The sequence below is a fragment of the Camelus bactrianus genome, chromosome 2, assembly GCF_048773025.1.
Source record: "Camelus bactrianus isolate YW-2024 breed Bactrian camel chromosome 2, ASM4877302v1, whole genome shotgun sequence".
Lineage (NCBI taxonomy): Eukaryota > Metazoa > Chordata > Mammalia > Artiodactyla > Camelidae > Camelus > Camelus bactrianus.
Window position 1 is genome coordinate 37,404,093 of NC_133540.1, and position 21,403 is coordinate 37,425,495.

At 38.0% G+C, this 21,403-nt stretch overlaps 1 protein-coding gene across 1 annotated transcript; it reads left to right on the forward strand.

Annotated features, from left to right (window-relative positions):
• The first annotated feature begins 3,678 nt into the window (after positions 1-3,678).
• Positions 3,679-14,571, forward strand: MGARP (mitochondria localized glutamic acid rich protein). Its single transcript, XM_074378516.1, has 4 exons — positions 3,679-3,812; positions 7,785-7,888; positions 12,147-12,240; positions 13,707-14,571. The coding sequence occupies exons 1-4, from the start codon at positions 3,731-3,733 to the stop codon at positions 14,189-14,191; spliced, it is 765 nt and encodes a 254-aa protein (XP_074234617.1). The 5' UTR covers positions 3,679-3,730; the 3' UTR covers positions 14,192-14,571.
• Positions 14,572-21,403: the final 6,832 nt, after the last annotated feature.

The window sequence follows — 21,403 nt, forward strand, 5'->3', positions numbered from 1 at the left end:
GACTTCTAGCCTGTAGAATGGTAAGAGAATAAATTTTGTTTTAAGCCATCCAAGTGTGAGTAACTTGTTATGGTAGCCTTAGGAAAATAGTCATGTCATGTTTATTTTACCACAGAAGAGAATGTGAATAGATGGGAAGAGTACTGAGGGACCTCCAAGAACACTTAAAGAATTTACCATCTTGATTACCCTTTCCCCTTCATTTAATCTAAATACTTTAGGCCATCAAAAGGGTGGTTATCAGGACTTTATTAATTGCTTGCAAATTTGTCTTCCTAGATACTCTTCTAAATTGTTTCACTTTATATCCATGTTGATCTGTTGAAAGTTCAGGTTATGTAGCCTAGGAATTTAGTATTAAGAAAAACAAAACTATTTGTAGCTTTCTGTGGAGCCTATGAAATCATTCAGTCTTTGAAAATTGCTTTTAATTATATGGAACTTAAGCCTTGAATAAGTATGATTAATATTGCTAGCAGAGGATTCTTACAATATGTTTCAAAACTAGTATCATCTTTGTCAACAATCACAATTAGGTGGAGATCATCTTAGATAGGTCATCTCTGACCCTAGATTCTTGTTTTCCCAACAAGACCAAGAAAAATGTTAAGGATGTGCTCAAGGGCAGTGTTATAAACAACGTGACTAACAGCTGGGAAACTACTGTCTGAGCGTTACAGAGTCTTTTATAGCCAAGATCTACTGTTAAAATTCTCTTGGTTGGGGAGAAACTGAACTTGACAACCCACAGGCATGTTGTCTCTTGGGAACTGTCTCAGTAAGATGTGATAAGGGTGAAGGGTGTAGCTCAAGTGGTAGAGCACATGCTTAGTATGCACAGGGTCCTGGGTTCAATCCCTAGTACCTCCTCCAAATATAATAAATAAATAAACCTAATCACCTCCCCTTCATAAAGCAAACAAAAAAGATGTGAGAGGAGTTTGCCATCAAAATGGAAAGCCACATATCCTACAGGAGCAGTAGAGTAAGTGGCAAATTCCCTTTGATCCAAGAGGCACGAGCTTTTAACTAGGATGAAAAGGGATTCAGAGATGTGGCACTGTTTATCTCACAGTTCTTGCCTCTCCTGGCTGGGATGGCTACATCCGAGAGGACGTAATCGAGTCTTCACAGGACGTTACCATATGATAAGATGGTGAAATACAACGGATCCTGTCATATGTGCACTGAAAGGCATCAGATCATTGTATGGGAGCCGTGAGCTTGGGCTTAGTCAGAATTTAGGACTGCCTCCTCCAACTAGTTGAGCATGTTTTATACCTAATGTGCTTTAGAACTTACAGAAACCCTATGAATAAAGGAATTATCCACATTTTATTCATATCAATAAATCAGACCAAGTATCTGACTCTGAAACTCAGGCTCTTAACCACAGTATTACACTACCTCGATTTTTTTTTCATGTGTAATATAAGGATAGTCAATATTCCTCCACCTACTCCTTAAGATTTGTTTAGAGGATAAAGTACAAAGATAGATGTGACAATATCTTTGGGAAACGTTTTTAAAGCCCTATATGCATGTGTGTTATGTTTGCATTGTTTTGATTAGTTGGTTTGCATTGTTTAAACCAGTTTGGCTTTAACCAAAGCTCTTAGACTACATTTATCATTGTTGTCTGGTCAGAGATTTCTTTGTGATCATTGACCCTGTTGATGGTAGCCCAACACTCCTCCTGAGAAAAGATGTTGGTTCCATGTCTCTTTAACCTGAAAATATAACCTCTAGGAGTGGTAGCAAAAATCATATCTAGTTCATTGAAGCAAGCCCTGGAACAGTAGTAATAGATACTTGATAAATACTTGTGAAATAAATTATAACCAGTCCCTAGCATCTAGCATGATCCCTAGCATATTATAGGCATTTTGACAGATACTTATAGACAGTTTGACTGACTGATAGTAAGTGGCTGCTGTGGAACCTGGGGATGATCCAGAAGAGCTCAGACCAAACCCAGATCCGGAGTCTACATTGGAATTCTTAGAGGAGTCCAGAGCAGTGATCTAGGAGTTTTTACAAATGTTCATTATCATTTACAAATGTTTACTTAGAAAGAATCCTTTTTCTAGGAGCTTCCAACACATTAAATGAGTGTAATGGATGCATTAATTCAATTAATTTAAATGCATTTACTGCCTTTGACCATTCCCTCTTCCTGGCAAACAAATCAAAATTCAGCCCTAAGAATACCAAGGAAAGGATGAGCCATAGTGGTAGACAGATTTGTTTTCTTTTTTAATTTTAAATTGAGCAGTGCCAAATTGGAAGTGGTTAGGAGCTCTCGTGACAGATTTGATTTGATTTGTCAATTTGTCCTAACTGCTAGAAGTTCACTAAACAGTCTATACTACCAGTGAGATAGGTAATCACTAGTTGCAGGACGATGTATACTTGATGCTGGTCAAAGGCAGCAAGTGTGCTAACCTATATTTTGTTGCTTTCAAGACTACCTAACTTCTTGGTGGAGGGTCTGGGTCTGTCCCCTTCTTTGGGGCTTGGAAGTCTAAATTTGACCTCTCATTACCTAAAGATGACCTAAATGCTCTTAAGGTTTAATCACTAGGAATAGCTAGTTACTCTAAGCATCAGAAAGCCAGTTCTGACTTGTACTCGTTAAATGAGACTATGTTAAATATCACAAGAACTGGTTCAGAACTGAAGCCTTTGAGGGATGTTTAGTTATTCACATGGCAAATGAGCAAATATTTTGCCTGTAACATGCCAAGAGAACTTGGAATTAGAAGAACTATGTTCATGTTCTTTAAAAAAAAAATCATGACCATCAGTCCCTGAACATTCCTCTCCACCACCTGTCGTTTGCTAAACGGAATAAATGCCACCTCCCTCAGAGGATTGAAGTGAAAATTAAAGGAGAAAATTTGTGCGAAAGTACTTTGTAAACTGTCAAATGCCAAGCACACATAAGGGACTGTTACAGTAGCAAACAGTCCCTTCCAAAGATTAATCATTTAGAAAATGTTATAAATATAAATTATTGGTTTCCATATTCAAACCACGACAAATTCTTGTAGCCACAATGAGGCAAGTAATTGAAATCTGGAGGGAAAAACTAATAATTTAGCGTTTTTAGTTGATTTGGAAATACTAGTTTCACATCCCATAGAGGAATATACAGCATTTATGGAGTTTCAAAAGCCAAAAGCCATTGTAGCAGTCAATTGCCTAGACATTCAATCATTACCTGGGTCCCTTATGATTCTGAACATCACCCAGAGCAACAATGGAAGGCTAAGGCTACCCCTCTCCTTGTTTCATCTCCATGAAACTTCCAGCTATCCTTTCCACTCCCAAGAAACCTTAACGGTGTGCATGAGATAAAGTGAGTGCAGATTTCATACGGCGTGATAAACCATGTCTGCAAGTCCTGAAACATTTCCAGCCCGCTCTGAGGAGTTCCACTAAATGGAACAGTACAGAGCAGGCAGGTGACGGGGACGTCTTGGTTCCGCATCCCTTTGCTGAGATGCCACCATCAGCTTCTTGGATCACGCAGAAATCAACAAGAGTCTAGAGATTGGGTTGTGTGAGAATGGTGGGGACGACCAACCCCTACGCACGTCCCCGGGAACGCCCGGACGGGGCGGGCAGGGGTCGGCGCCCCTCCCCGGGGCGGGGCTCGCCCGGACTCCCGTCGCCCCGCAGCCGGCGCGGGGTTACAGAGGCTGCTGCGCGGCGGGCAGCTGGCACGATGTATCTCCGCAGAGCGGTCTCCAAGACCCTAGCGCTGCCTCTGAGGGCGCCCCCAGGCTCTGCGCCGCTCCGGAAGGATGGTGAGTGTTAGGCGCGGGTCCGGGAGCCTCTCCCGGCGTCCAAACCTGAGGAGGGAGGACAGGTGCCTCGCGCGCGGATTGCACGGGCGCCCTGGAACCCGCCTGCCCTTGGTGGGCCAAACTCAACCCCGGGCAGCAGAGGCCTGAGATTGGGGATGCGTGGAGAAATCGGGGAGAGTGGCCAGGAAGACGCCCGAAATTCCTGGAGACTGAAAGTAGGGAACCTTTCCAGCGCAGCTTTTGAATCCGGACTAAACTTTCTGGGTTCGAATCTTGATCTTGGGGAAGAAATTTAACCTCACGTGCTCATCTGTAAAATGAGGACAATAATAGTGTGAGTTTTAGGGAATTAACATGTAGTTAAAAGCGCTTAGAAAAATGCCTAACTGTAGCCGTAGTTTACCACTTATGTTAATATAAGGACCAATGCGCTCTCCAGCTTCAAGAGGAAGATGGCCACTGACCTGAGGGCCAGGCAGGACGCGGGAGGCAGTGCTGGCCCCGCAGAAGTTGAGAAAATGCTCTTGAGTAAATAAACTCAAGACTTGGCGAGGGCTCGGCAGCCACAAGCCTGCGCCGTGGCATCCCTAGTGAGGAAACGGCCTTCGAAGCACTTCCCTTAGGAGCTGCAGAGAGATCTGGAGCTGTCCATCCGTTTGGCTGCGTCGCCCATGCATTTAGATCTTCTAATGCACGCGAAAAGGGAGCATATTTCCTAAAGGGGAAGTGGCAGTGCGAGCTGGAAGCTTATTAAATAAAAATTGACGTGTACGCAAGTGCCTAGCGTAGGGTCTGGGACATTACAGGTGCTTCAGTGTGGGCATAAGAGCGATTTTCCTGCCAGCAGCCGGCCGACCTGCGCCCAGATTTGCGCTCCGGTGCAGTTCTGCCCCAGCCGGCTCTTTCCTAGTCCTCATCCATCTCCCCTCTCTTTTCAGTCTCTAATTGGGGTGGCAGATCTTAGACAACCTCCTAGAAAGTTCCTAGTTCTCCCTTCACGTCGCCTCACTTCCTAAGACTTGTGAGGTAGCTTTAGCCCAGTTCGTGCGTTTGAGCCGGGAAGAGAGGCTCCTGCGGAAAATTCCATGGCCGGTTTTTTGTTTGTTTTTTCACTTTGATTAGGCCTGTGGTGGTGATAGTGGTGGTGGGAAGGAAGGGAGGTATGTCCAACTAGCTTTATCTCTCTCTTAAAATGCTCCTGGGAAGAAGTTGACTCCAGCAACAGAAATAAGGAGTCTTCGTTTTCCTTGATCTTTATAGCGAGTAAGATAGAGCAGAGTTTTCACTGGTAAAATAGGGGGAAGCCATTCATTTGAAACTTACGAAGATAAGGGGGCTATTGTAATTGAGGGTGGAGTGGGGAGAAAGATGAGCCCCCTGACCGTGGCCTTTCGCGCTGTGTGACCGCCACCCACACTGTCCTCATGCACAAACATACACATCTTTTTTCTTTTTTTGTAGATGCACGTTTCAGATAATTTCCTCTCAGCTTGTGGCAAAAAAAAAAAGTAGTTTAAAAATTCTAAATAGGTAGTTAGCAACACTGGTTGTAGCAGTAGTGGTCTTTTGCTCATTTTCATCTAATTGTTTGTAGTACTGATTTATATATGTATTTTCAGGACTACTATTGCCTGGAACTTTGGACATTAACCTTTTATTGGTACTTCCTACTTTGACGAAAAATGAAATTGTTTCCGTTTTATTGAAGGATAAAATTTTAACTGTGCTCATCAAATTTTGTTCTTTGGGTTTTGCTTTTAAAAATGTGAAATGTTAATGAATAAATAAATTAGATTTATAATAGATCACCAGAAAAAACACAGAAAGGCAAAATAGAAGTCGCCTATAATCCTACCACTTAGTAAACACCACTATTCGCATTTTAGTATACATAGTGTTCCAGACCTCTTTTCTCCTTTCCTGCATTTTTTTCTTATGTACATTCCACATATCTGAGATAGTCCTGTATAGACTATTTTGCTATAACTTTTCATTTACATTTACTGTATTGTAAATATTTTCTTGTGTATTTTTCTGCAAAAATTAAAATATCTATTTGTTTCACATTTATGAATATGCTAAAATTTGTCTAATTAGTCTTTACTGAATATTTATTTCCCATTGCATTTCTCTTATATAACTTTGCCATAACTGTGTTTTGTTTGTCTTTACTTAAGTCTCTGATAGTTTTATTTCTTCCTATTAAAAAAAACTTTTTGATATTTATGCCTAGTTGCCAACTATGAAAGCAATATATTCTCTATTTAATAACAGATGTATTTTTAAACCAACAAAAACCCCACTACAAGTCAAAGCTGTAAACCTCTTATAGCCTCTCTGGGCACATTTGTAGGAAAAAAAAAATAGTTTTTCTAAGAGATGGTCATTTATCTCCAAACTAAGAACATATATACAAAAATCTTTCCAGTTTTGCTACTACAGATATTTGTAGCTAATGCAAATGTCTTAAGATTTGCCCTCTGTAAATCATAACCTCCTCCTGGTCCCTACACCCCTGTTCTCTAGGGCAGGCCACATCAAATTGCTTTCCATTTTCCAAATCACACATCTCATGCTTTTTGCACATGCTGTGCCTTCTGCCTCCAGTGCAATTTTCCCTTCCCTTATTTATCTGACAGACTCCTCCTTTCCTTCAAAACTCAGGTCATGTCTTTTCCTTCTTTCTTTTTTTTTTTTTCGTATAATAAATTTTTATTGACGTATAGTCAGTTTACAATGTTATGTCAATTTCCAGTGCACAGCACGGTGCCTCGGTCACATGTGAACATATATATATTCGTTATCATATTCATTTTCACCATGAATCACCACAAGATACCGAATATAGTTCCCTGCACTGTACAGCATGAACGTGTTTATCCATTCCATATATATATGTCAGTATCTGCAGGTCATGTCTTTTCAGTTGTGACAGCTACCTCTAGCCAACTAGCTGAATTCTTTCACTGCATTTTCCTGCTACTGCTGCTTCTACTTACCTCCATTACAGCATTTGTCATACTGCCTTGCAATTATTTGTCTACAGTTATTTGTCTGTGCATCGGTTCCCTCTTTCTAGACTGTGAGCTACTTGAGACCACAGACCTTGTGTGTCCTTTTCACAGTCACATCCTTAATGCTTCTTAAATGCCAGACACATAATAGTAGCTCAACTGTATTTAATGAACGAATAAATAAATGTCTCCACCTTTTTAATCTTTAAAATAAAGAATATGAGCTGTATGAACTTTAAGCTTTTTCTAGCTTTGAGTCTATTATAAAAATTTCAATTCCAGGGCATATGGTACATACAAATTCTAGCATGACAGAATTAATATATTTAAATATAATAATATAGCACCTTTATCTATTTTTATTAGTTTGTACAGAATTGTACTCCTATTTTAGATAAAACCTTATGGTAACATTTGTCTTTAAAAAGCTTGTATTTGCCCATCTTTAAAGACTTTATATTAAAAAAATTCAAGTTTCTTCCTTAACTACATTTGTATTACACATTTATAGAAATGTGTTGGATTTCAACATGTTTTATTTAACATATAAATTTGAAGCACAAATGTGCTTCATTTTTTTAAAAAATTATCTTTTTCACTGAATCCTGTGGTGTAGTACATACAATAAACAGCTTTCTTTTGCTAATATGCATCTCGTTTGACTGTTAAAATTGTTTAGTCCTTTTGTCATTTTTTTCTTTATCCCCGCCTGAACTCCCTCCAAGAAAAGCATAATGCTAAGCATCAAGATGACAGGTTTTATAAGTACTTATCAAATTAGATTGGGAAAATGTCAAGTGGAATTATTACCCTACCTTGTAACACTGTATTCCCTTAAGCTAAAATCAGTTGATGTTAATAGATTCTAGGTTCACTGAGGCGAAAATTTTAAAGATGTAATCATTTAAAATCGTTTTGCCTGTGGTAGAGCTAACTGTGTTTAAACTTGTTTTCCTAGCATCTCTTCGCTGGATGTCATCTAACAAATTCCCTGGATCATCTGGATCAAATATGATCTATTATCTGGTTGTAGGTGTCACAGTCAGTGCTGGTGGATATTATGTAAGTGTTTAACTAACCCTGTTCAGGAATTCATATATTTTACAACCTGTGATAAAACTCGAAGCAATGTCAAGGCTAGGACATGGGATTAACTAAATACATAAGATTATGGAAAAAAATTTTAAGTACAAAATACTGAATACCACTAAGTATGAATGACTTAGTAAAAGCAATGTTGTTATAAATACTAATAGTACAAATAGCTGACATTTGAATGTTTACCATATGACAGAATCATCCTTATTTAATAATTATAACAATTCTATAAGGTAGGTATTATTGTAAACATTTAACAAGAACTATTTTGAGAGATTAACTTTAAAAAAATTAATAGACAATTTTTTAGAGCAGTTTTAGGTTTACAGAAAAATAAGCAGAAAGGACAGAGAATTCCCATACACCTCCTCTCACCCCTCTGCCCCCTTTCCCGTACAATCTTGCTTTAGTGACGTACATCTGTTATAACTGAGTCGATATTGATACATTATTATTAACCAAAGTCTATAGTTTGCATGAGGGGTCACTCTTTGTGTTGTACTTTATGTGGGTTTTGACAAATATATGACATGTATCCAGCATTACAGTAGCATGCATAATAGTTTCACTGCCCTAAAAATACCCTGTGCTCAAAGTATTCATCCTTCCCTCCCTCCTCCTAATCTTTTTACTATCTCCATAGGATTTTGGTTTTTTTTTTTTTTTTTTTGAAGTTTTCAGTTTTTTTTTAAATAATTAAAAAAAAATTTTTTTTAATGGAGGTACTGGGGATTGAACCCTGGACTTCGTGCATGCTAAGCATGTGCTCTCCCACTGAGCTATACCCACCCCCTCCATGGTTTTTATTAGCTTTATATCTTTATATACTTTTTTTTTAAAGTAGTATTTATCTATAATTTTTTTAATTCAAAAGTCATATAAAATTAAAAGACTATAAAACAAAGCTTTAATAGTATGATTTTGAAGCTAAAAAAGTGTAACATTTGTGAGTTAATAAGATAAACCTATTTAATCATTCATCATTTTGTCATAAACTTTCTAAGTGGAAATCTAATCTTTATTATGAATAAAAGTAGAATAAATATAAATTCTTCAGAAACCATAAGACTACACAATCACTACATTTTGTTTTGGCCCTACAGAAATATGCATAAAGGGATTTTTAGTCATAACTGGCAGTTTGTAGGTCTATGCAGATGCCAAAACCAAAATACATATTCTAATCTTCAGAAATTTGAAAGCCTTGAGAAGCCAGGAAACGTCAAACATGTCACTTATATTATTACCCTACCCTAATCTACCAGCTTTCACTCATACCCAGATTCCTCTGCTTCTGACATCTTTCTACTGCTTAAAATTGAATTCACTGCCCAGGGCTACTATCATTGGATACAGGCCACTGGAAAAACAGATTAAACTAGGCCATGTGATTATGCAGGAAGCTGGAAGACTGAATTTCATCTGGGCATCACTACACTGCTTTCAGGAGGAAATACAGAACGTGAGGCACTCAAAAACCCATATTCTGGCCCTCCCCTTCCCCTCCATGTCCTGCACTAAAATAAATTCGATATTAGATTTCTCTGAATTAAATCCACAGATGCTTCATACCCAAGAGCCCGTTTTTTTTTTCCAAGTAAAATCTACTACTAGAGCCTCTTTGAATCTGAGAAAGGCCCAGGTCCCTTCAGTATTTTGAGGGTCTGATATCTTAAAAGACAAAATGCCAGACTGGTTTCTAAAAGTTGTGGTATATTTTAGATGCTAACATTAATAAATAAATATCATTTAGAAATAACTTCTAGCTCAAGTGGAGTGCATGCTTAGCATACATAAGGTCCTCAGTTCAATCTTCAGTACCACCTCTAAAAATAAATAAACCTAATTACCCTTCCCACCAAAAAAAATAATAACTTTCAAAGTCTAAATTTGAGACCCTCTCTTCTAATAGACCTTTCTTCTACTCTGTGCTTGACTATGTTCAATTTGGAAAAGTTAGATCCTCTGGGTTACATGTTACTATGAATTATTCTTGTATTTCACCTCTTTGATTCTGCTTTAGCAGCTGAATTGTGTTTTAGCCCCTTGAACAATAAGACTAATGTCCTTGGGATGTTGCGGCTGGATGGTCATTTCAAGGACAGGAATTTGGGCAGAGGTTCAGTTTTACTGTACTGAGAACTGAGGGTGCTGATTCAGCCTCCTGGCCCTGTAAGCTGTCAGGAGATCCCACCCTATTAGGAAAATATTCCTGCTTTTATACAAAAATGTTGACTGTCATCCCTGCTGATCCTGTTTGTTCTGTGAGTTTCAAAGCCAGATGATTCAAGTCTGAATTCACCAAACACCGTGGGTTTGTTAAAGGGCCACTTTTGCATCATTTCCACCCCCAAGGTTATGGATTTTCCATTTTCACAGCCTAATTTTAACATACTATAAAATGGTTTGTAATTTGCATAGGATAATTTTTTTTTTTGAGGGGAGTAGGTAGTTAGGTTTACTTATTTATTTTTGATGGAGGTACTGGGGATTGAACCCAGAACCTCATGCATGCTAAGCATGTGCTCTGCCACTGAGCTGTATCCTCTCCCTGCATAGGATGATTTTTAATGATGTGCTTGGTTCATGATTATTAAAAATTGAGAAAATACTACATATAAATATACAATTTTTTTTAAAATCTATATTCCTAAAAGATAAATCACTACCAACACTTTCTTAAGCTGAGATAATACAGACAATATTATCTAATTAGTGAGATTATCTTTTTTCTTTTAAAGTGAAAGCAAGTTTATTTAGAGAGAGACACACCCCATAGACAGAGTGTGGGCTGTCTCACTCAGAAGGGAGAGCAGCTTAGGAGATACACACTCCATAGGCAGAATGTGAGCCACCTCAAAAGGCGAGAGAGAGGCTGTGAGATGTGGGGTGTTTAGTTTAAAATGAAAGGAGATACACACTCCATAGACAGAGTGAGGGCTGTCTCAGAAGGCAAGAGAGAGAGTGACCGAGATTTTCATTTTGAAACTCTCATTGGCATATAGGAATACAGGCCAGAGATGACTACTTGAATATGAAATTAAAGAAAGCCTGCACATTGTCTCTATGATAAAGACAGCTTTATTCCCAATTCTGTTTCTCAAGTAAAACCCGCAGGCAGGACATACTGCTGCTTTTAGTGACTAACCCTAGCTTACTTAAGGGATCTTCATTAAGGTCTACAAATCTGTCAGTTTGGAAGACTTTTTGAAAACTTTTTATTGTGAGAGAATTGAGTTTCACATGCAGTTATAAGAACTAATACGGAGAGAGCGTGTATACCTTTTGTCTCATTTTCCCCAGTGATAACATCTTTTCTAACTATAATGCAGTATCACAACCAGGAAATTGACATTGATGACATCCATAGACCTTATTCAGATTTCACCAGCTTTACATACACGTGTGTGTGTGAGTGCGCACACTCACATGCATGTACATAGTCCTAAGCAGTTTTACCACATGTGTAGATTCATGTATTCACCACCACAGTCAAGAGACAGGACAGTTCCATCACCACAAGGGTCCCTTGTGCTGTTCTTTTGTGCCTGTACTCACTTCCCTCCTGCTCTCCCCTCCCTCCTACTTCCTGGCAACCACTAATCTATTCTCTATTTCTGTATTTCTTGTCATTTCAAGAATGTTACCCCCCTAAAAATAATGTTACATAAATGGAATCCTAAGGTATGTAACCTTTTGAAGTTGGCTTTTTTTCACACAGCGTAATTTACCTGGAGATTCATCCAAATTGTTTCTTGTATCTATGGTTTATTCTTTTTATGGCTGAGGAGTCTTCTTTGTTATGGATGCACCACAGTTTGTGTAACCAGTCACCTGCTGGAGGACATCTGGGCTGATTCCAGTTTTTGGCTATTACAAATAAAGCTACAGTGAGCATTTGTGTACAGGTTTTTGTGTGCACATAAATTTCCTTTTCTCTGAGTTAAATGCTGGAGGGTATTTGTAAATTGATTCTAGCATGATTTTTTTTTCTTCCTTGTCTTTCTGTCTACTTTGTGTATTCAGTTATCTTTGACCTCTCTTAGAGCATTTGTGTCTTTCCTTTTTTAAGCATTCTACTTATGACAAAGATTTCCAAAGGGGAAATAAAAGAGTAGGTGGTGTGTATTGGTTTCTCTTCTTTGAACTGTATATACCTTTAAATTTGGCATGATGAGTCTTATAGCTCAAGAAATAAACTTAATCATACATTTACTTTCAGACTTACAAGGCAGTCACATCAGAGCAAGCCAAACCCAGTGAACATATAACAAATTTGAAAGAAAAAACCAAAGCAGAGTTACATCCACTTCAAGGTAAAGTGAGTTTACTATATTTTTTTCCCGTGAGGTACTGATTTTCATCATCTGTGTCTAGCAATGAACACTATTTGCTTTTGGCTTCTTTACTAACTAGTCCAGAATGGCACTGGGTAAGAGTCTGTTCAAAAAGGAAAAGTCCAACCAAAGCCTAAAGAATACTGTTAGACATTTTGGATGAGTGCATTTGATAAATGTAAACGTTGTACATTTGTACTGCTGACCAGCAGCTTTGACTTCTTTGTGTGGTGATATTACTTTTCCCTGCTCAGGCTTCCATTCATGCAGGCCTAATTTTAGTATCTGTCTCTCTCAGCAGCTTGACCTTTCATTTCCCTCAGTGTTTTTTAAGTCATAAAACTAATTTTGTTTCCATTTTGGCTAAGACCACCTGTGTAGTGACACTAGTAGATTTGGTCATGTCTGCTGAGTCCCTCAGTTGATCTGATTGATAAAATGGCAACTTATGGGAACAGAAACTTTACCTTTTCGCTCTGATGTATATTTCTTCCCTTAAACTGCTTGCTTTAAACCATAATTTTTCCATCTCAACTATAATGCCATTATTATCAAATACTATGATCACTATTAAGGGACAGAGGAAATAGCTGCTCATGGACCAGTTTTAACCTTTTAGTCATTTAACCTTTAGACAACAATAAGAAACAGTATATCATCAATAAACATTACTGAATATAATCATGAGAATGTTAATCGTAATAATAATAAAATACAGCATTTCCATAGCACTTCCTTGGTTTTAAACCCTTTTCATACACATTATTCTAATCAATCCTCACAATAGCTCTGTGAGGTAGATATTATTAGTATCCCCATTTTACAGATGACAAAACTGAGGTTGAGAGAGGCGTAGTGATTCCTCAGTGTCATCAGCTAGTAAGTTGGCTACTTTTCCATGCTATTTCACATGACACGTTGCCTGTTTGTTTTCATGGTTTCTATCTGAATAAATAATACACGTAAATTATTATTTTTTTTAAGCAGGTTCAAAAGGGTTTGCAGAATAGCAGATCCTCAATTTTACCTCCACAGAGGCAACCAATAATACTAGTTTCTTTGTATCCCCTGGATAGAGTCTTTGCAAATATAGCTATCTAGGTCTATCTTACCCTTTTGTCCTAACACAAAAAGTACCATACTATATACATTGCTCTTTGCTTTGCTTTTTTTCACTTAACAGACTACCTTGATTCCATTTCATGTCTACTTATTGACCTGTCTCATTTATTTGTTTGTTTGTTTGTTTGTTTGTTTGTTTGTTTGTTTTAATGGCAGTGCCGCAGATTGAACCCTGGACCTCGTTCATGCTAGGCATGCTCTCTTGCCACTGAGTTATCCACCCCCGCCCCCCTCATCTTATTTGTTTTAATGACTGTGCAGTGTCCCACCATATTTTCTTGCTCTTTAAATTAATACTTTGCTTAATGGACTAAATTTTAAAGGTGAAAAAGAGAACGTTGCTGGAGCTGAGGAAACCAGTTCAGAAGTCCCTGGAGCATCTATAGTGGAAGCGCCGGTGGTGGGCGCTGAGGATACTCCGGATGCTACAGTTGCAGTCGTCACGGAGGCTTCCCCCTGCCCAGAAGGTGCGGAGGCTGCTCAGGCGGAGGCTGCGGAGGCCGTCGCCGTGGAGACCGTCGCAGTCGGTGCTGAAACTCGGCCAGAGGTTACATACGCGGCGCCCGGCGAAAGCGCAGAGGTCGGCCCTGAGATGGTGTCCCAGGTTACGAGCGCAGATCCGGAGGAAGCTGCTGCCATCAGCAGTGATAAAGGTACAACAGAGAACGAAAGCTGTGGCGAATATGCTGAACCAGAAGAAGAAAGTTCTCCAGTTGAGCTAGAACCCTCTGCTGGGAATGATTTACAGGAAGAAGCCAGTGTTGGTCCCGAGGGCGCCTCAGCCGGAGGCGAATCGCCTACTGATTGACACTTCAGCCAAAAATGCCCTAGAGGGGCTGATGGGTGTTTTTGTAGTTTTAGTAACCTTAGTTTTTAAAAAAGGCTTCTCTTCTAGAAAACGTTACTGTGCCTTGAGGACTGTTGGTGTCTACTGATAGATTTCAGGATTGAGAGATGAGAGATTTTACATGTCTGAATAGTTTTCTACTCTCTAGGATCAGAATATGAAAGCTGTAAAGAGTTTAGAGTTTCATCTCTGGATTGAAATTTTATATCAGAGGCATTGAGCTATCTATACAACCTGCGTTCACTTTAATTTTGCTATAACTTTACCTTTCTTTAATGTATGTAAATCTAGATTCTTGGGTTTTGATCTGAACTCATTTAAATAAATTTGGAAACTCTTTAGTGCTTCTATTTTTGTTTACTAATATTTATATATATAAATAATACATATTAATATACACACATGTGACATCACGTGAACATTGCAATGTTATCAAAGAAAACATATAATCTATGGAGAACTCAGCATATGACAATATTTCCTTTCTCCCATTACATGGGGGCTGTGCCGATATTTTCCATTTTGGTTTAGCTCATTTCAAGCAATGTTTACTGAGGACTTCCACTTTGTGCCAGGGATCATTCACTCATTCATTCATTCACATATGAAACAGATATGTAACGTACCAAGCACTGTTCTAAGTGCTGAGATTTTTTTTTTAAAGATAATTCTTACCCATCCCAGCTCATGTTCTAGAGTATGATCAAACAATAAACAAGATAAATAAGAAAACTATATACTATGTTAGATACTGGTAAGTATTTTAAAAGTAATGAAAGTAAAGGGATTATAAGTGTTGGTTGGGGTGGGAGTTGTCATTTTATTTTATTTTATATTTTATTTTTTTAATAGAGGTACTGGGGATTGAACCCAGGACCTCATGCAGGCTAAACATGCGCTCTACCACTGAACTATACCCTGCCCTCTGGAGCTGTCATTTTAGACAGGGCAGCCAGAGAAGGCCTAACTAAGAAGCTGTCTGGTGAGTAAAAACCTGAAGGATGTATAAAGGACCTATTCATGAGGATGTGGGAGGAGGAAGCACAGCAGAAAAGCATTCCAAATGAGGGAACTGAGAAGTGGAAGGATCTGAAGCATGTTCAGAGAATGAGGACTTGCAAGGTGGCCAGTGTGGCTAAGTGGAATGGAGAAGAAGGAGAGTAAAAGTTGGAGATTTCAGAGAGGAAGAATGTTTATGCAGGGATGGGCTAGATCACGCAGTAAGATTTTGGCTATTCGAGTGAGTTGGGAAGTTGTAGTGGATGCTCTTGATGCTCTGACCAGGCCCCTTTAACTGTGCCATTTACTTTCAGCTGCTGTGTTACACACACAGCCCACCCCCAGCCTCATCTCAGGCAGCTCACAAAGGATGACTGGCTTATACAAAAGGTAGGGCCAACCTGTGGGACCACTCAGAGCTCCCCAGGGGCTCAGGCTGAAGCTGGTTTCCAGCTGAGATTACATCCTTGCTTAACTTTCCCTCCTGTTCTATTCTGCTTGCCTTCTTCCTATTCTCCTGAGAGCATCTCTTTAACAAATCACCTGTCCCCAAATTCCTGTTTCAAGCAGTTTCTAGAAACTCCACCTAGATAATTGGTACTGGACATAGTCCTAGGAAGCTGACTCTAAGAATAGGCTTCTGGAATTGTATCACTCTCCAGCTAGATGGGGATGAGGACCCCATCACCGGTGGTAGGTGGAAGATTGCTGGTCCCTGGCCTTCTGTAGCAGAGTGGCTGCTAAGATTTTCATCCATGGTAAACTAGGGTAGGATATAAATGGAAGGTGATATACTGGCTGGTTTAATGCCTCTGGAATTTGAGAGGTACAAAGAAAAAATAACTCTAAGGATTTAATCATTGCAGAGCAACATTCAGTTCTGAGGTACAAGATGTACCCTGGATTTGTTTTGAATTTGTTGCAATACCAACTCTGCATTAGACTCATAAATTAAGGGATGCTGTTTCACTAAACATTCTGTAAGATGCAGCAGAAACACAACCCAGTACCACTCATACAACCTCAACACACATACAAAAATGCATTCATCTCCACTGTTTCGGTTAGGATGGTTTGTGCTGCAAATAAAAGAAACTAACTCAAAATAGATGAAACAAAGGAGATAGTTATTATCTAGCCAGCTATCTGGAGTTCAGGCAGCTTTCGGGTTAGTTTATTCTGTGGCTCGGTCATCAAGAACCAGATTATTTCTATTATTCTGCTCTACTCTCAAGAATGTTTTTGCTTTCTCCTTGGTAGGCTTTCCTCATAATCACAGGATGAAATCACCATAATTCTAGGTATTTTATTCAGCCACAATAATGCCCCCTGGAAGTCTTTCAAAAAGAAGAATTCCTTTGTCTTAAAAAAAAATTTTAATATATATATTTTTTTCTTTTTAATGTTATATTGTGGAAATTTTCAAACAAGAGTAGAGAGAACAGTATAAGGAATCTTCATGTGGCCTCAATTATCAATTCTTGGCAAATCTTAGATTCATAGTCCTGCCCACTTAATCTTCTACCACCACCACTGCCTGTTTGTAAAATTTTAATGATAATAACAATAATAATTCTTTAGTATTACTAATTATCTAGTCAATAATCAAATTTCCTCAACTGCCTCATCAAAGGTTTTCTCTCCTTTTCAGTTTGTTGTTTAGCCCAGAATCTGAAGTCCACAAATTGCAATCGGTCAAGACATCCCTAAGTCTCTTTTTCTACAGGTTTCCCCTTTTGTTTTTTCTTGCAGTTTATTTATTTTTTAAAATAAACTGGCTCATTTGATCTGAACAATTTTTCAGTCTGGATTCTGCTTATTGCAACCACCTGGTTTTTTTTTTTTGTTTTTTTTGTTTTTTTTGGTTTATTTGTTTTGTTTTAACATGTTCCTCTCCCCTGTACTACCCATCAGTTGGTATTTAGATCCAGAGGTTTGATCAGATCTAGGTTTATTGTTTTGACAGGAATACTTCAGAGGTGGCATTCACACTTCCGTCAGGACTCACAATGTTTAATTGCTTTTCTCTTTGTGATATTAGAAGTCATTGATCCATTATTTCATTAGAAGCTGTGAAATGGTGATATTGTAATCATTATTTATTAGTGGGACTACTTCTGTAAAGGGGAACTTCTTTCACCAACTGTTCAGTTACACTGGGGTTGAATATAGCTGCAGATTCTTCCCCCATATGTGCACTCCTGGGAAGTGTGACTTTACATTCCTTCCCATCAAGAGATGGAGACTATTTTTTCACTTCTTTAAATTCAGCCTTGTCTTGTACTTTGCTTGGTAGAATGCTGTGGGAGTAACTTTGTGAGAGTTCTTCCAATCTTGGAACCCTGAGAACTGCCAAGTGAAAAAGCCTGGGCTACTCCATGAGGATGAGAGACCATGTGGAGAGAGAGGCCCTGCCTAGAGCTGGCACCAGCCCCAGCTCTGTGAGTGAGGCCATCCTAGACCAGACATGCCTGATGGCTGCAGTCGTCAGAATGACCCGGCAAGACCAGATAAGAACCATCCAGCTGAACACAGACTAAATGGCTGATCTACAGAACCGTGAGCAAAAAAGATGGTTGTGTATTAAGCCATGAAGTTAGGACAGTTTAAGCAGCGAGATGTAGTTAAGATGATCAGGAAAGAAAACTGAATTTGGTGCAGCCCAGCTTTCACGTGTTGTATTTAACTAGAATGAAGAAAGAATTAGCTGTGCCCGCAGATCCAGAATTTGTCTGGTTTAACTTTCTGGCCAATAGTTTGCCTTTCCTGAAATTTTTTTTAGAACTACTAAATGCCAAGTGTAACTGCATACAGAAGGATTTTTTTTTCCTTTTAAAATTCAATGTTTATTCAAAACCACATTTTGAAGTCTAAAAGTAACCTATATTGTATTAACCTTTTTTGACTAACACCCAGTGTAATGAAAGTTTAACAACAGTATTCTATAAGCAGCATTTTAATTATCAGACCATTGACTGATTTTAACAGAATTAAAAAATACATTAAGAAAGTCAAAATGGGATAAATAGAGTGTGGGGCCTAGAATGGGAAACCCATTGCAAAAGATAAAAATTGGCAGCAGAATTAGATAACCAAGTTACTTCTCTTTGATAAAGACAGGAATATAAAGGAAGAGTAAGTTTAGAAAAACTCAACACGCTTTCTAACCAATGACATGCCCATGATATTTAAATGTTACTTAACTGTTGAAAGAAATGTATGGAGCAGTCTCGAACAATGGGTCTGCAGTAACTACTGTTTTCCCAAAACGTGAATTTTCTATTACAAAGTACAGTGTATTCCACAGCCAGCTTTTGAGAGTTGAAGCTGGATTCAGGGAAGATTAGTTTCTGAATGTGTTAGTAATTTCTGTGCCAAGTATGTGTCCTGGTAGATAGCATCTGTTGGCCAGAAGCAACACTGTCCTTCATTATACAGCAAATTGTCCCTCAGTTAGAAGTATCTCTAAAGAAATTTTTATTTAACTTTGGGGATAAGGTTTTACTGAATAAGTTGGAGGAATTTAGACAGTTTTAAATATTATTATTTGAATGTGGATATCTAATTTTAAATATCCATTATCCAAATTAATGATTAAACTAATACAAAAAGTTAACTTATATTTTCTGAGATCTTTTCATATAGATAGTGATTTCTGGGGTGAGGGAAGGACATGAAGAGAAAATTAGCATTTTTCTTTATCAAGTGACATGAAGATGGCAAGACTGTGGGCATTATTGCTGTCCCTTTAAGAATGAGAATCCCTCCTCACATATCAGAAATGCTTTCATTCAGAACTAGGGAAAGCCTCTTCCTTTAGAGGGGACGATTCTGTGTGGACTGTGGTAATATCTATTATGCCTCAATCAGAAACAAACAAACAAAAAACAAATAGAATGACCAATTAACCTGATTTTTAAATTTCATCTTTAGATAATAATTATGATAGTTGATTGAATTAATCATGCAGTGATTTTAGTCTATTATTGAGATATTTAGAATAATAGGTTTTACAAAGCCACAACCCAGTTATTCTATTCACATAGTAATTCAATAAGGAAAATATTACTTTTTTTTTTTTTTTAAAGAACTCAAATCCTAGCGAAATATTCTGGAACTAAGCTTTTTAAAATTCACCACCATCGCACCTCTTACTCCTCCCAGTCAGAAGACTCTTATCTTCACACTGTCTCCAAACTGTTACCTTAGTTCAGTTTCTCACACCTGCAACCACTTAGCAAGTCTCCCTACTATTCAATTCAGAGTTATCCTTTTAAAATGGTTGAGTTGATCACATTACCTACTATTTTAAAACTTTTCACGAGCCCACCAGTATCTGACTGAGGATATCTGAATTTGTTACTTCTTTACCATCAAAATTCTTATTTTACAGTATGACATTCAAGGCCCTCCACAAACCACAGCTGTCTAGTCCCTCTTCAATCTTATTTTTCGTCCCTATTTCTATTTGCCTGCAGCTTTCAGCCACCTTCACTCAACTGGTCCAGGCAGTCTGAATGATTTAGCAGCATTATGACTTGAACTTGCCATCCTGTTTTATGCCTCAAAGGTTTTGTACACGTCGTCCACTCCACCTGGAAAGACACTCGCAATCCCTAAACCGGCTCAACTTCTTCTAATTACTCAGCTCAAACATTATCCGCTTTACAACACTTTTCTTCAGCTGACTGAGCTGAAGCTATCACACCTGCCTTTGTGTCATTCTATCCCTTAGTCTATTATTGCATTTACATTCTAGTTTTCAATTATTTGTTCATATTTTAGAATCTCTGAATAGAAAGAGAGTTGCCTGAGAAGAAGGAACACATTAAGGCCCTCAATCAGTGTTTGTTTAATGAAATCATGATGCTCAGGGAGTTATGTTCTGTTTTATAGAGTTGATCTCTATGAAACTGCTGATATTTGGCCATTTTTAATCTACAGAAAGAGCAATTTTAATATATGTATGATCGAATCACTATGCTGTACACCAGAAACTAACACAGCATTGTAAATCAACTATATTTCAATTTTTAAAAAATCAGCACTTTTATAAAATTCAACCTAAATATATTCCAAGAGGTAAATCTTGAGAAAAGCTCAGATTGTTAACTTCACCCAAATACTTATAATTTCTAATGTAAACATAGAATTTACTCAGATTATTTGGAAAATCAACTGAAGAAATTCCCAAATATAAATGTGGGGTTTTTTCATAATCAGCCTATATTTTTATTTTCTTAGTATAAAGCCCACTTGTTATTCTGAATTGAATTTTCATTCCATTTACACTTTTTATATTTTTTGGAAAGCATTACATTTATAGATAACTTGCTCAGGTTTCTACCCAGATCCTTTTCCCTTCATATCTTTGTTAATAGTCTGGGGAGGGCAAGCATAGGGTTTTGGTTCAATAGGGCTCTGGGAAGCCTTTTCAGCTTTAGAACAAGCATCACCACATTAATCAATTTACATGAGAACTGTAGCTGCAGGCAGATTCCAGTGCAATTACATGTGCCACCTCACATTATTTTAGCTTCACTGTTCCCAAAGAGATGGTTTCCCAAGTATTTAAACATGACTCTTCATAACAAAGACTGTCTCTCTCTTAAGCTGAAAGTTGAACAGAAATACCCAATATCTTCATATTACTCCTTAAAACTTATTCAAAAATCAAGTCAATATAATAAAGTTGACATGAGAGATTATGTAAGCTCTTGAGGAGACATTTCTTGTCCAACAATAACTCACTTCAAAAGATTTTCCATGAAAACAGCAGTAATGAAGCAGGGTTCCCAGTACCATCTTAACTCTTTTCTACCTATTGGCTATTATGGTTTACAGTAATATTTTCTGTTTCTCCCTAAAAATCAATTTCCTTGTAACTCAGCATTAATTGGAAGCAGAACTTCTCATACTCTTGACAGCACATGCAGTTGGCCATCATCTGGACTGTGTGGAGTATTTTCATGTGGATGAGTTTTGTATAGTCAAGTTTCCATCGTTTTCTGTGTAATATAAATATATGGCTAAAATTGTAGGTTAAAAAATGAAGGTAGTTGTGTGTGGTGGGAGGACTTACTATACTAGATATAAAGACTTATAAAACTATAGCAGTTAAGATAGTTGGTATATGTGAATAGATAAAAAATAGCAATGGAAAAGAACAGGCAG

What these genes read in the sequence shown, in the direction of transcription:
- MGARP (XM_074378516.1), top strand. Translation starts at nt 3,731, where the DNA reads ATGTATCTCCGCAGAGCGGTCTCCAAGACCCTAGCGCTGCCTCTGAGG. An exon ending in TGCGCCGCTCCGGAAGGATG is followed by an intron (nt 3,813 to 7,784) that starts GTGAGTGTTAGG and finishes TTGTTTTCCTAG; the next exon opens with CATCTCTTCGCTGGATGTCA. An exon ending in TCAGTGCTGGTGGATATTAT is followed by an intron (nt 7,889 to 12,146) that starts GTAAGTGTTTAA and finishes ATTTACTTTCAG; the next exon opens with ACTTACAAGGCAGTCACATC.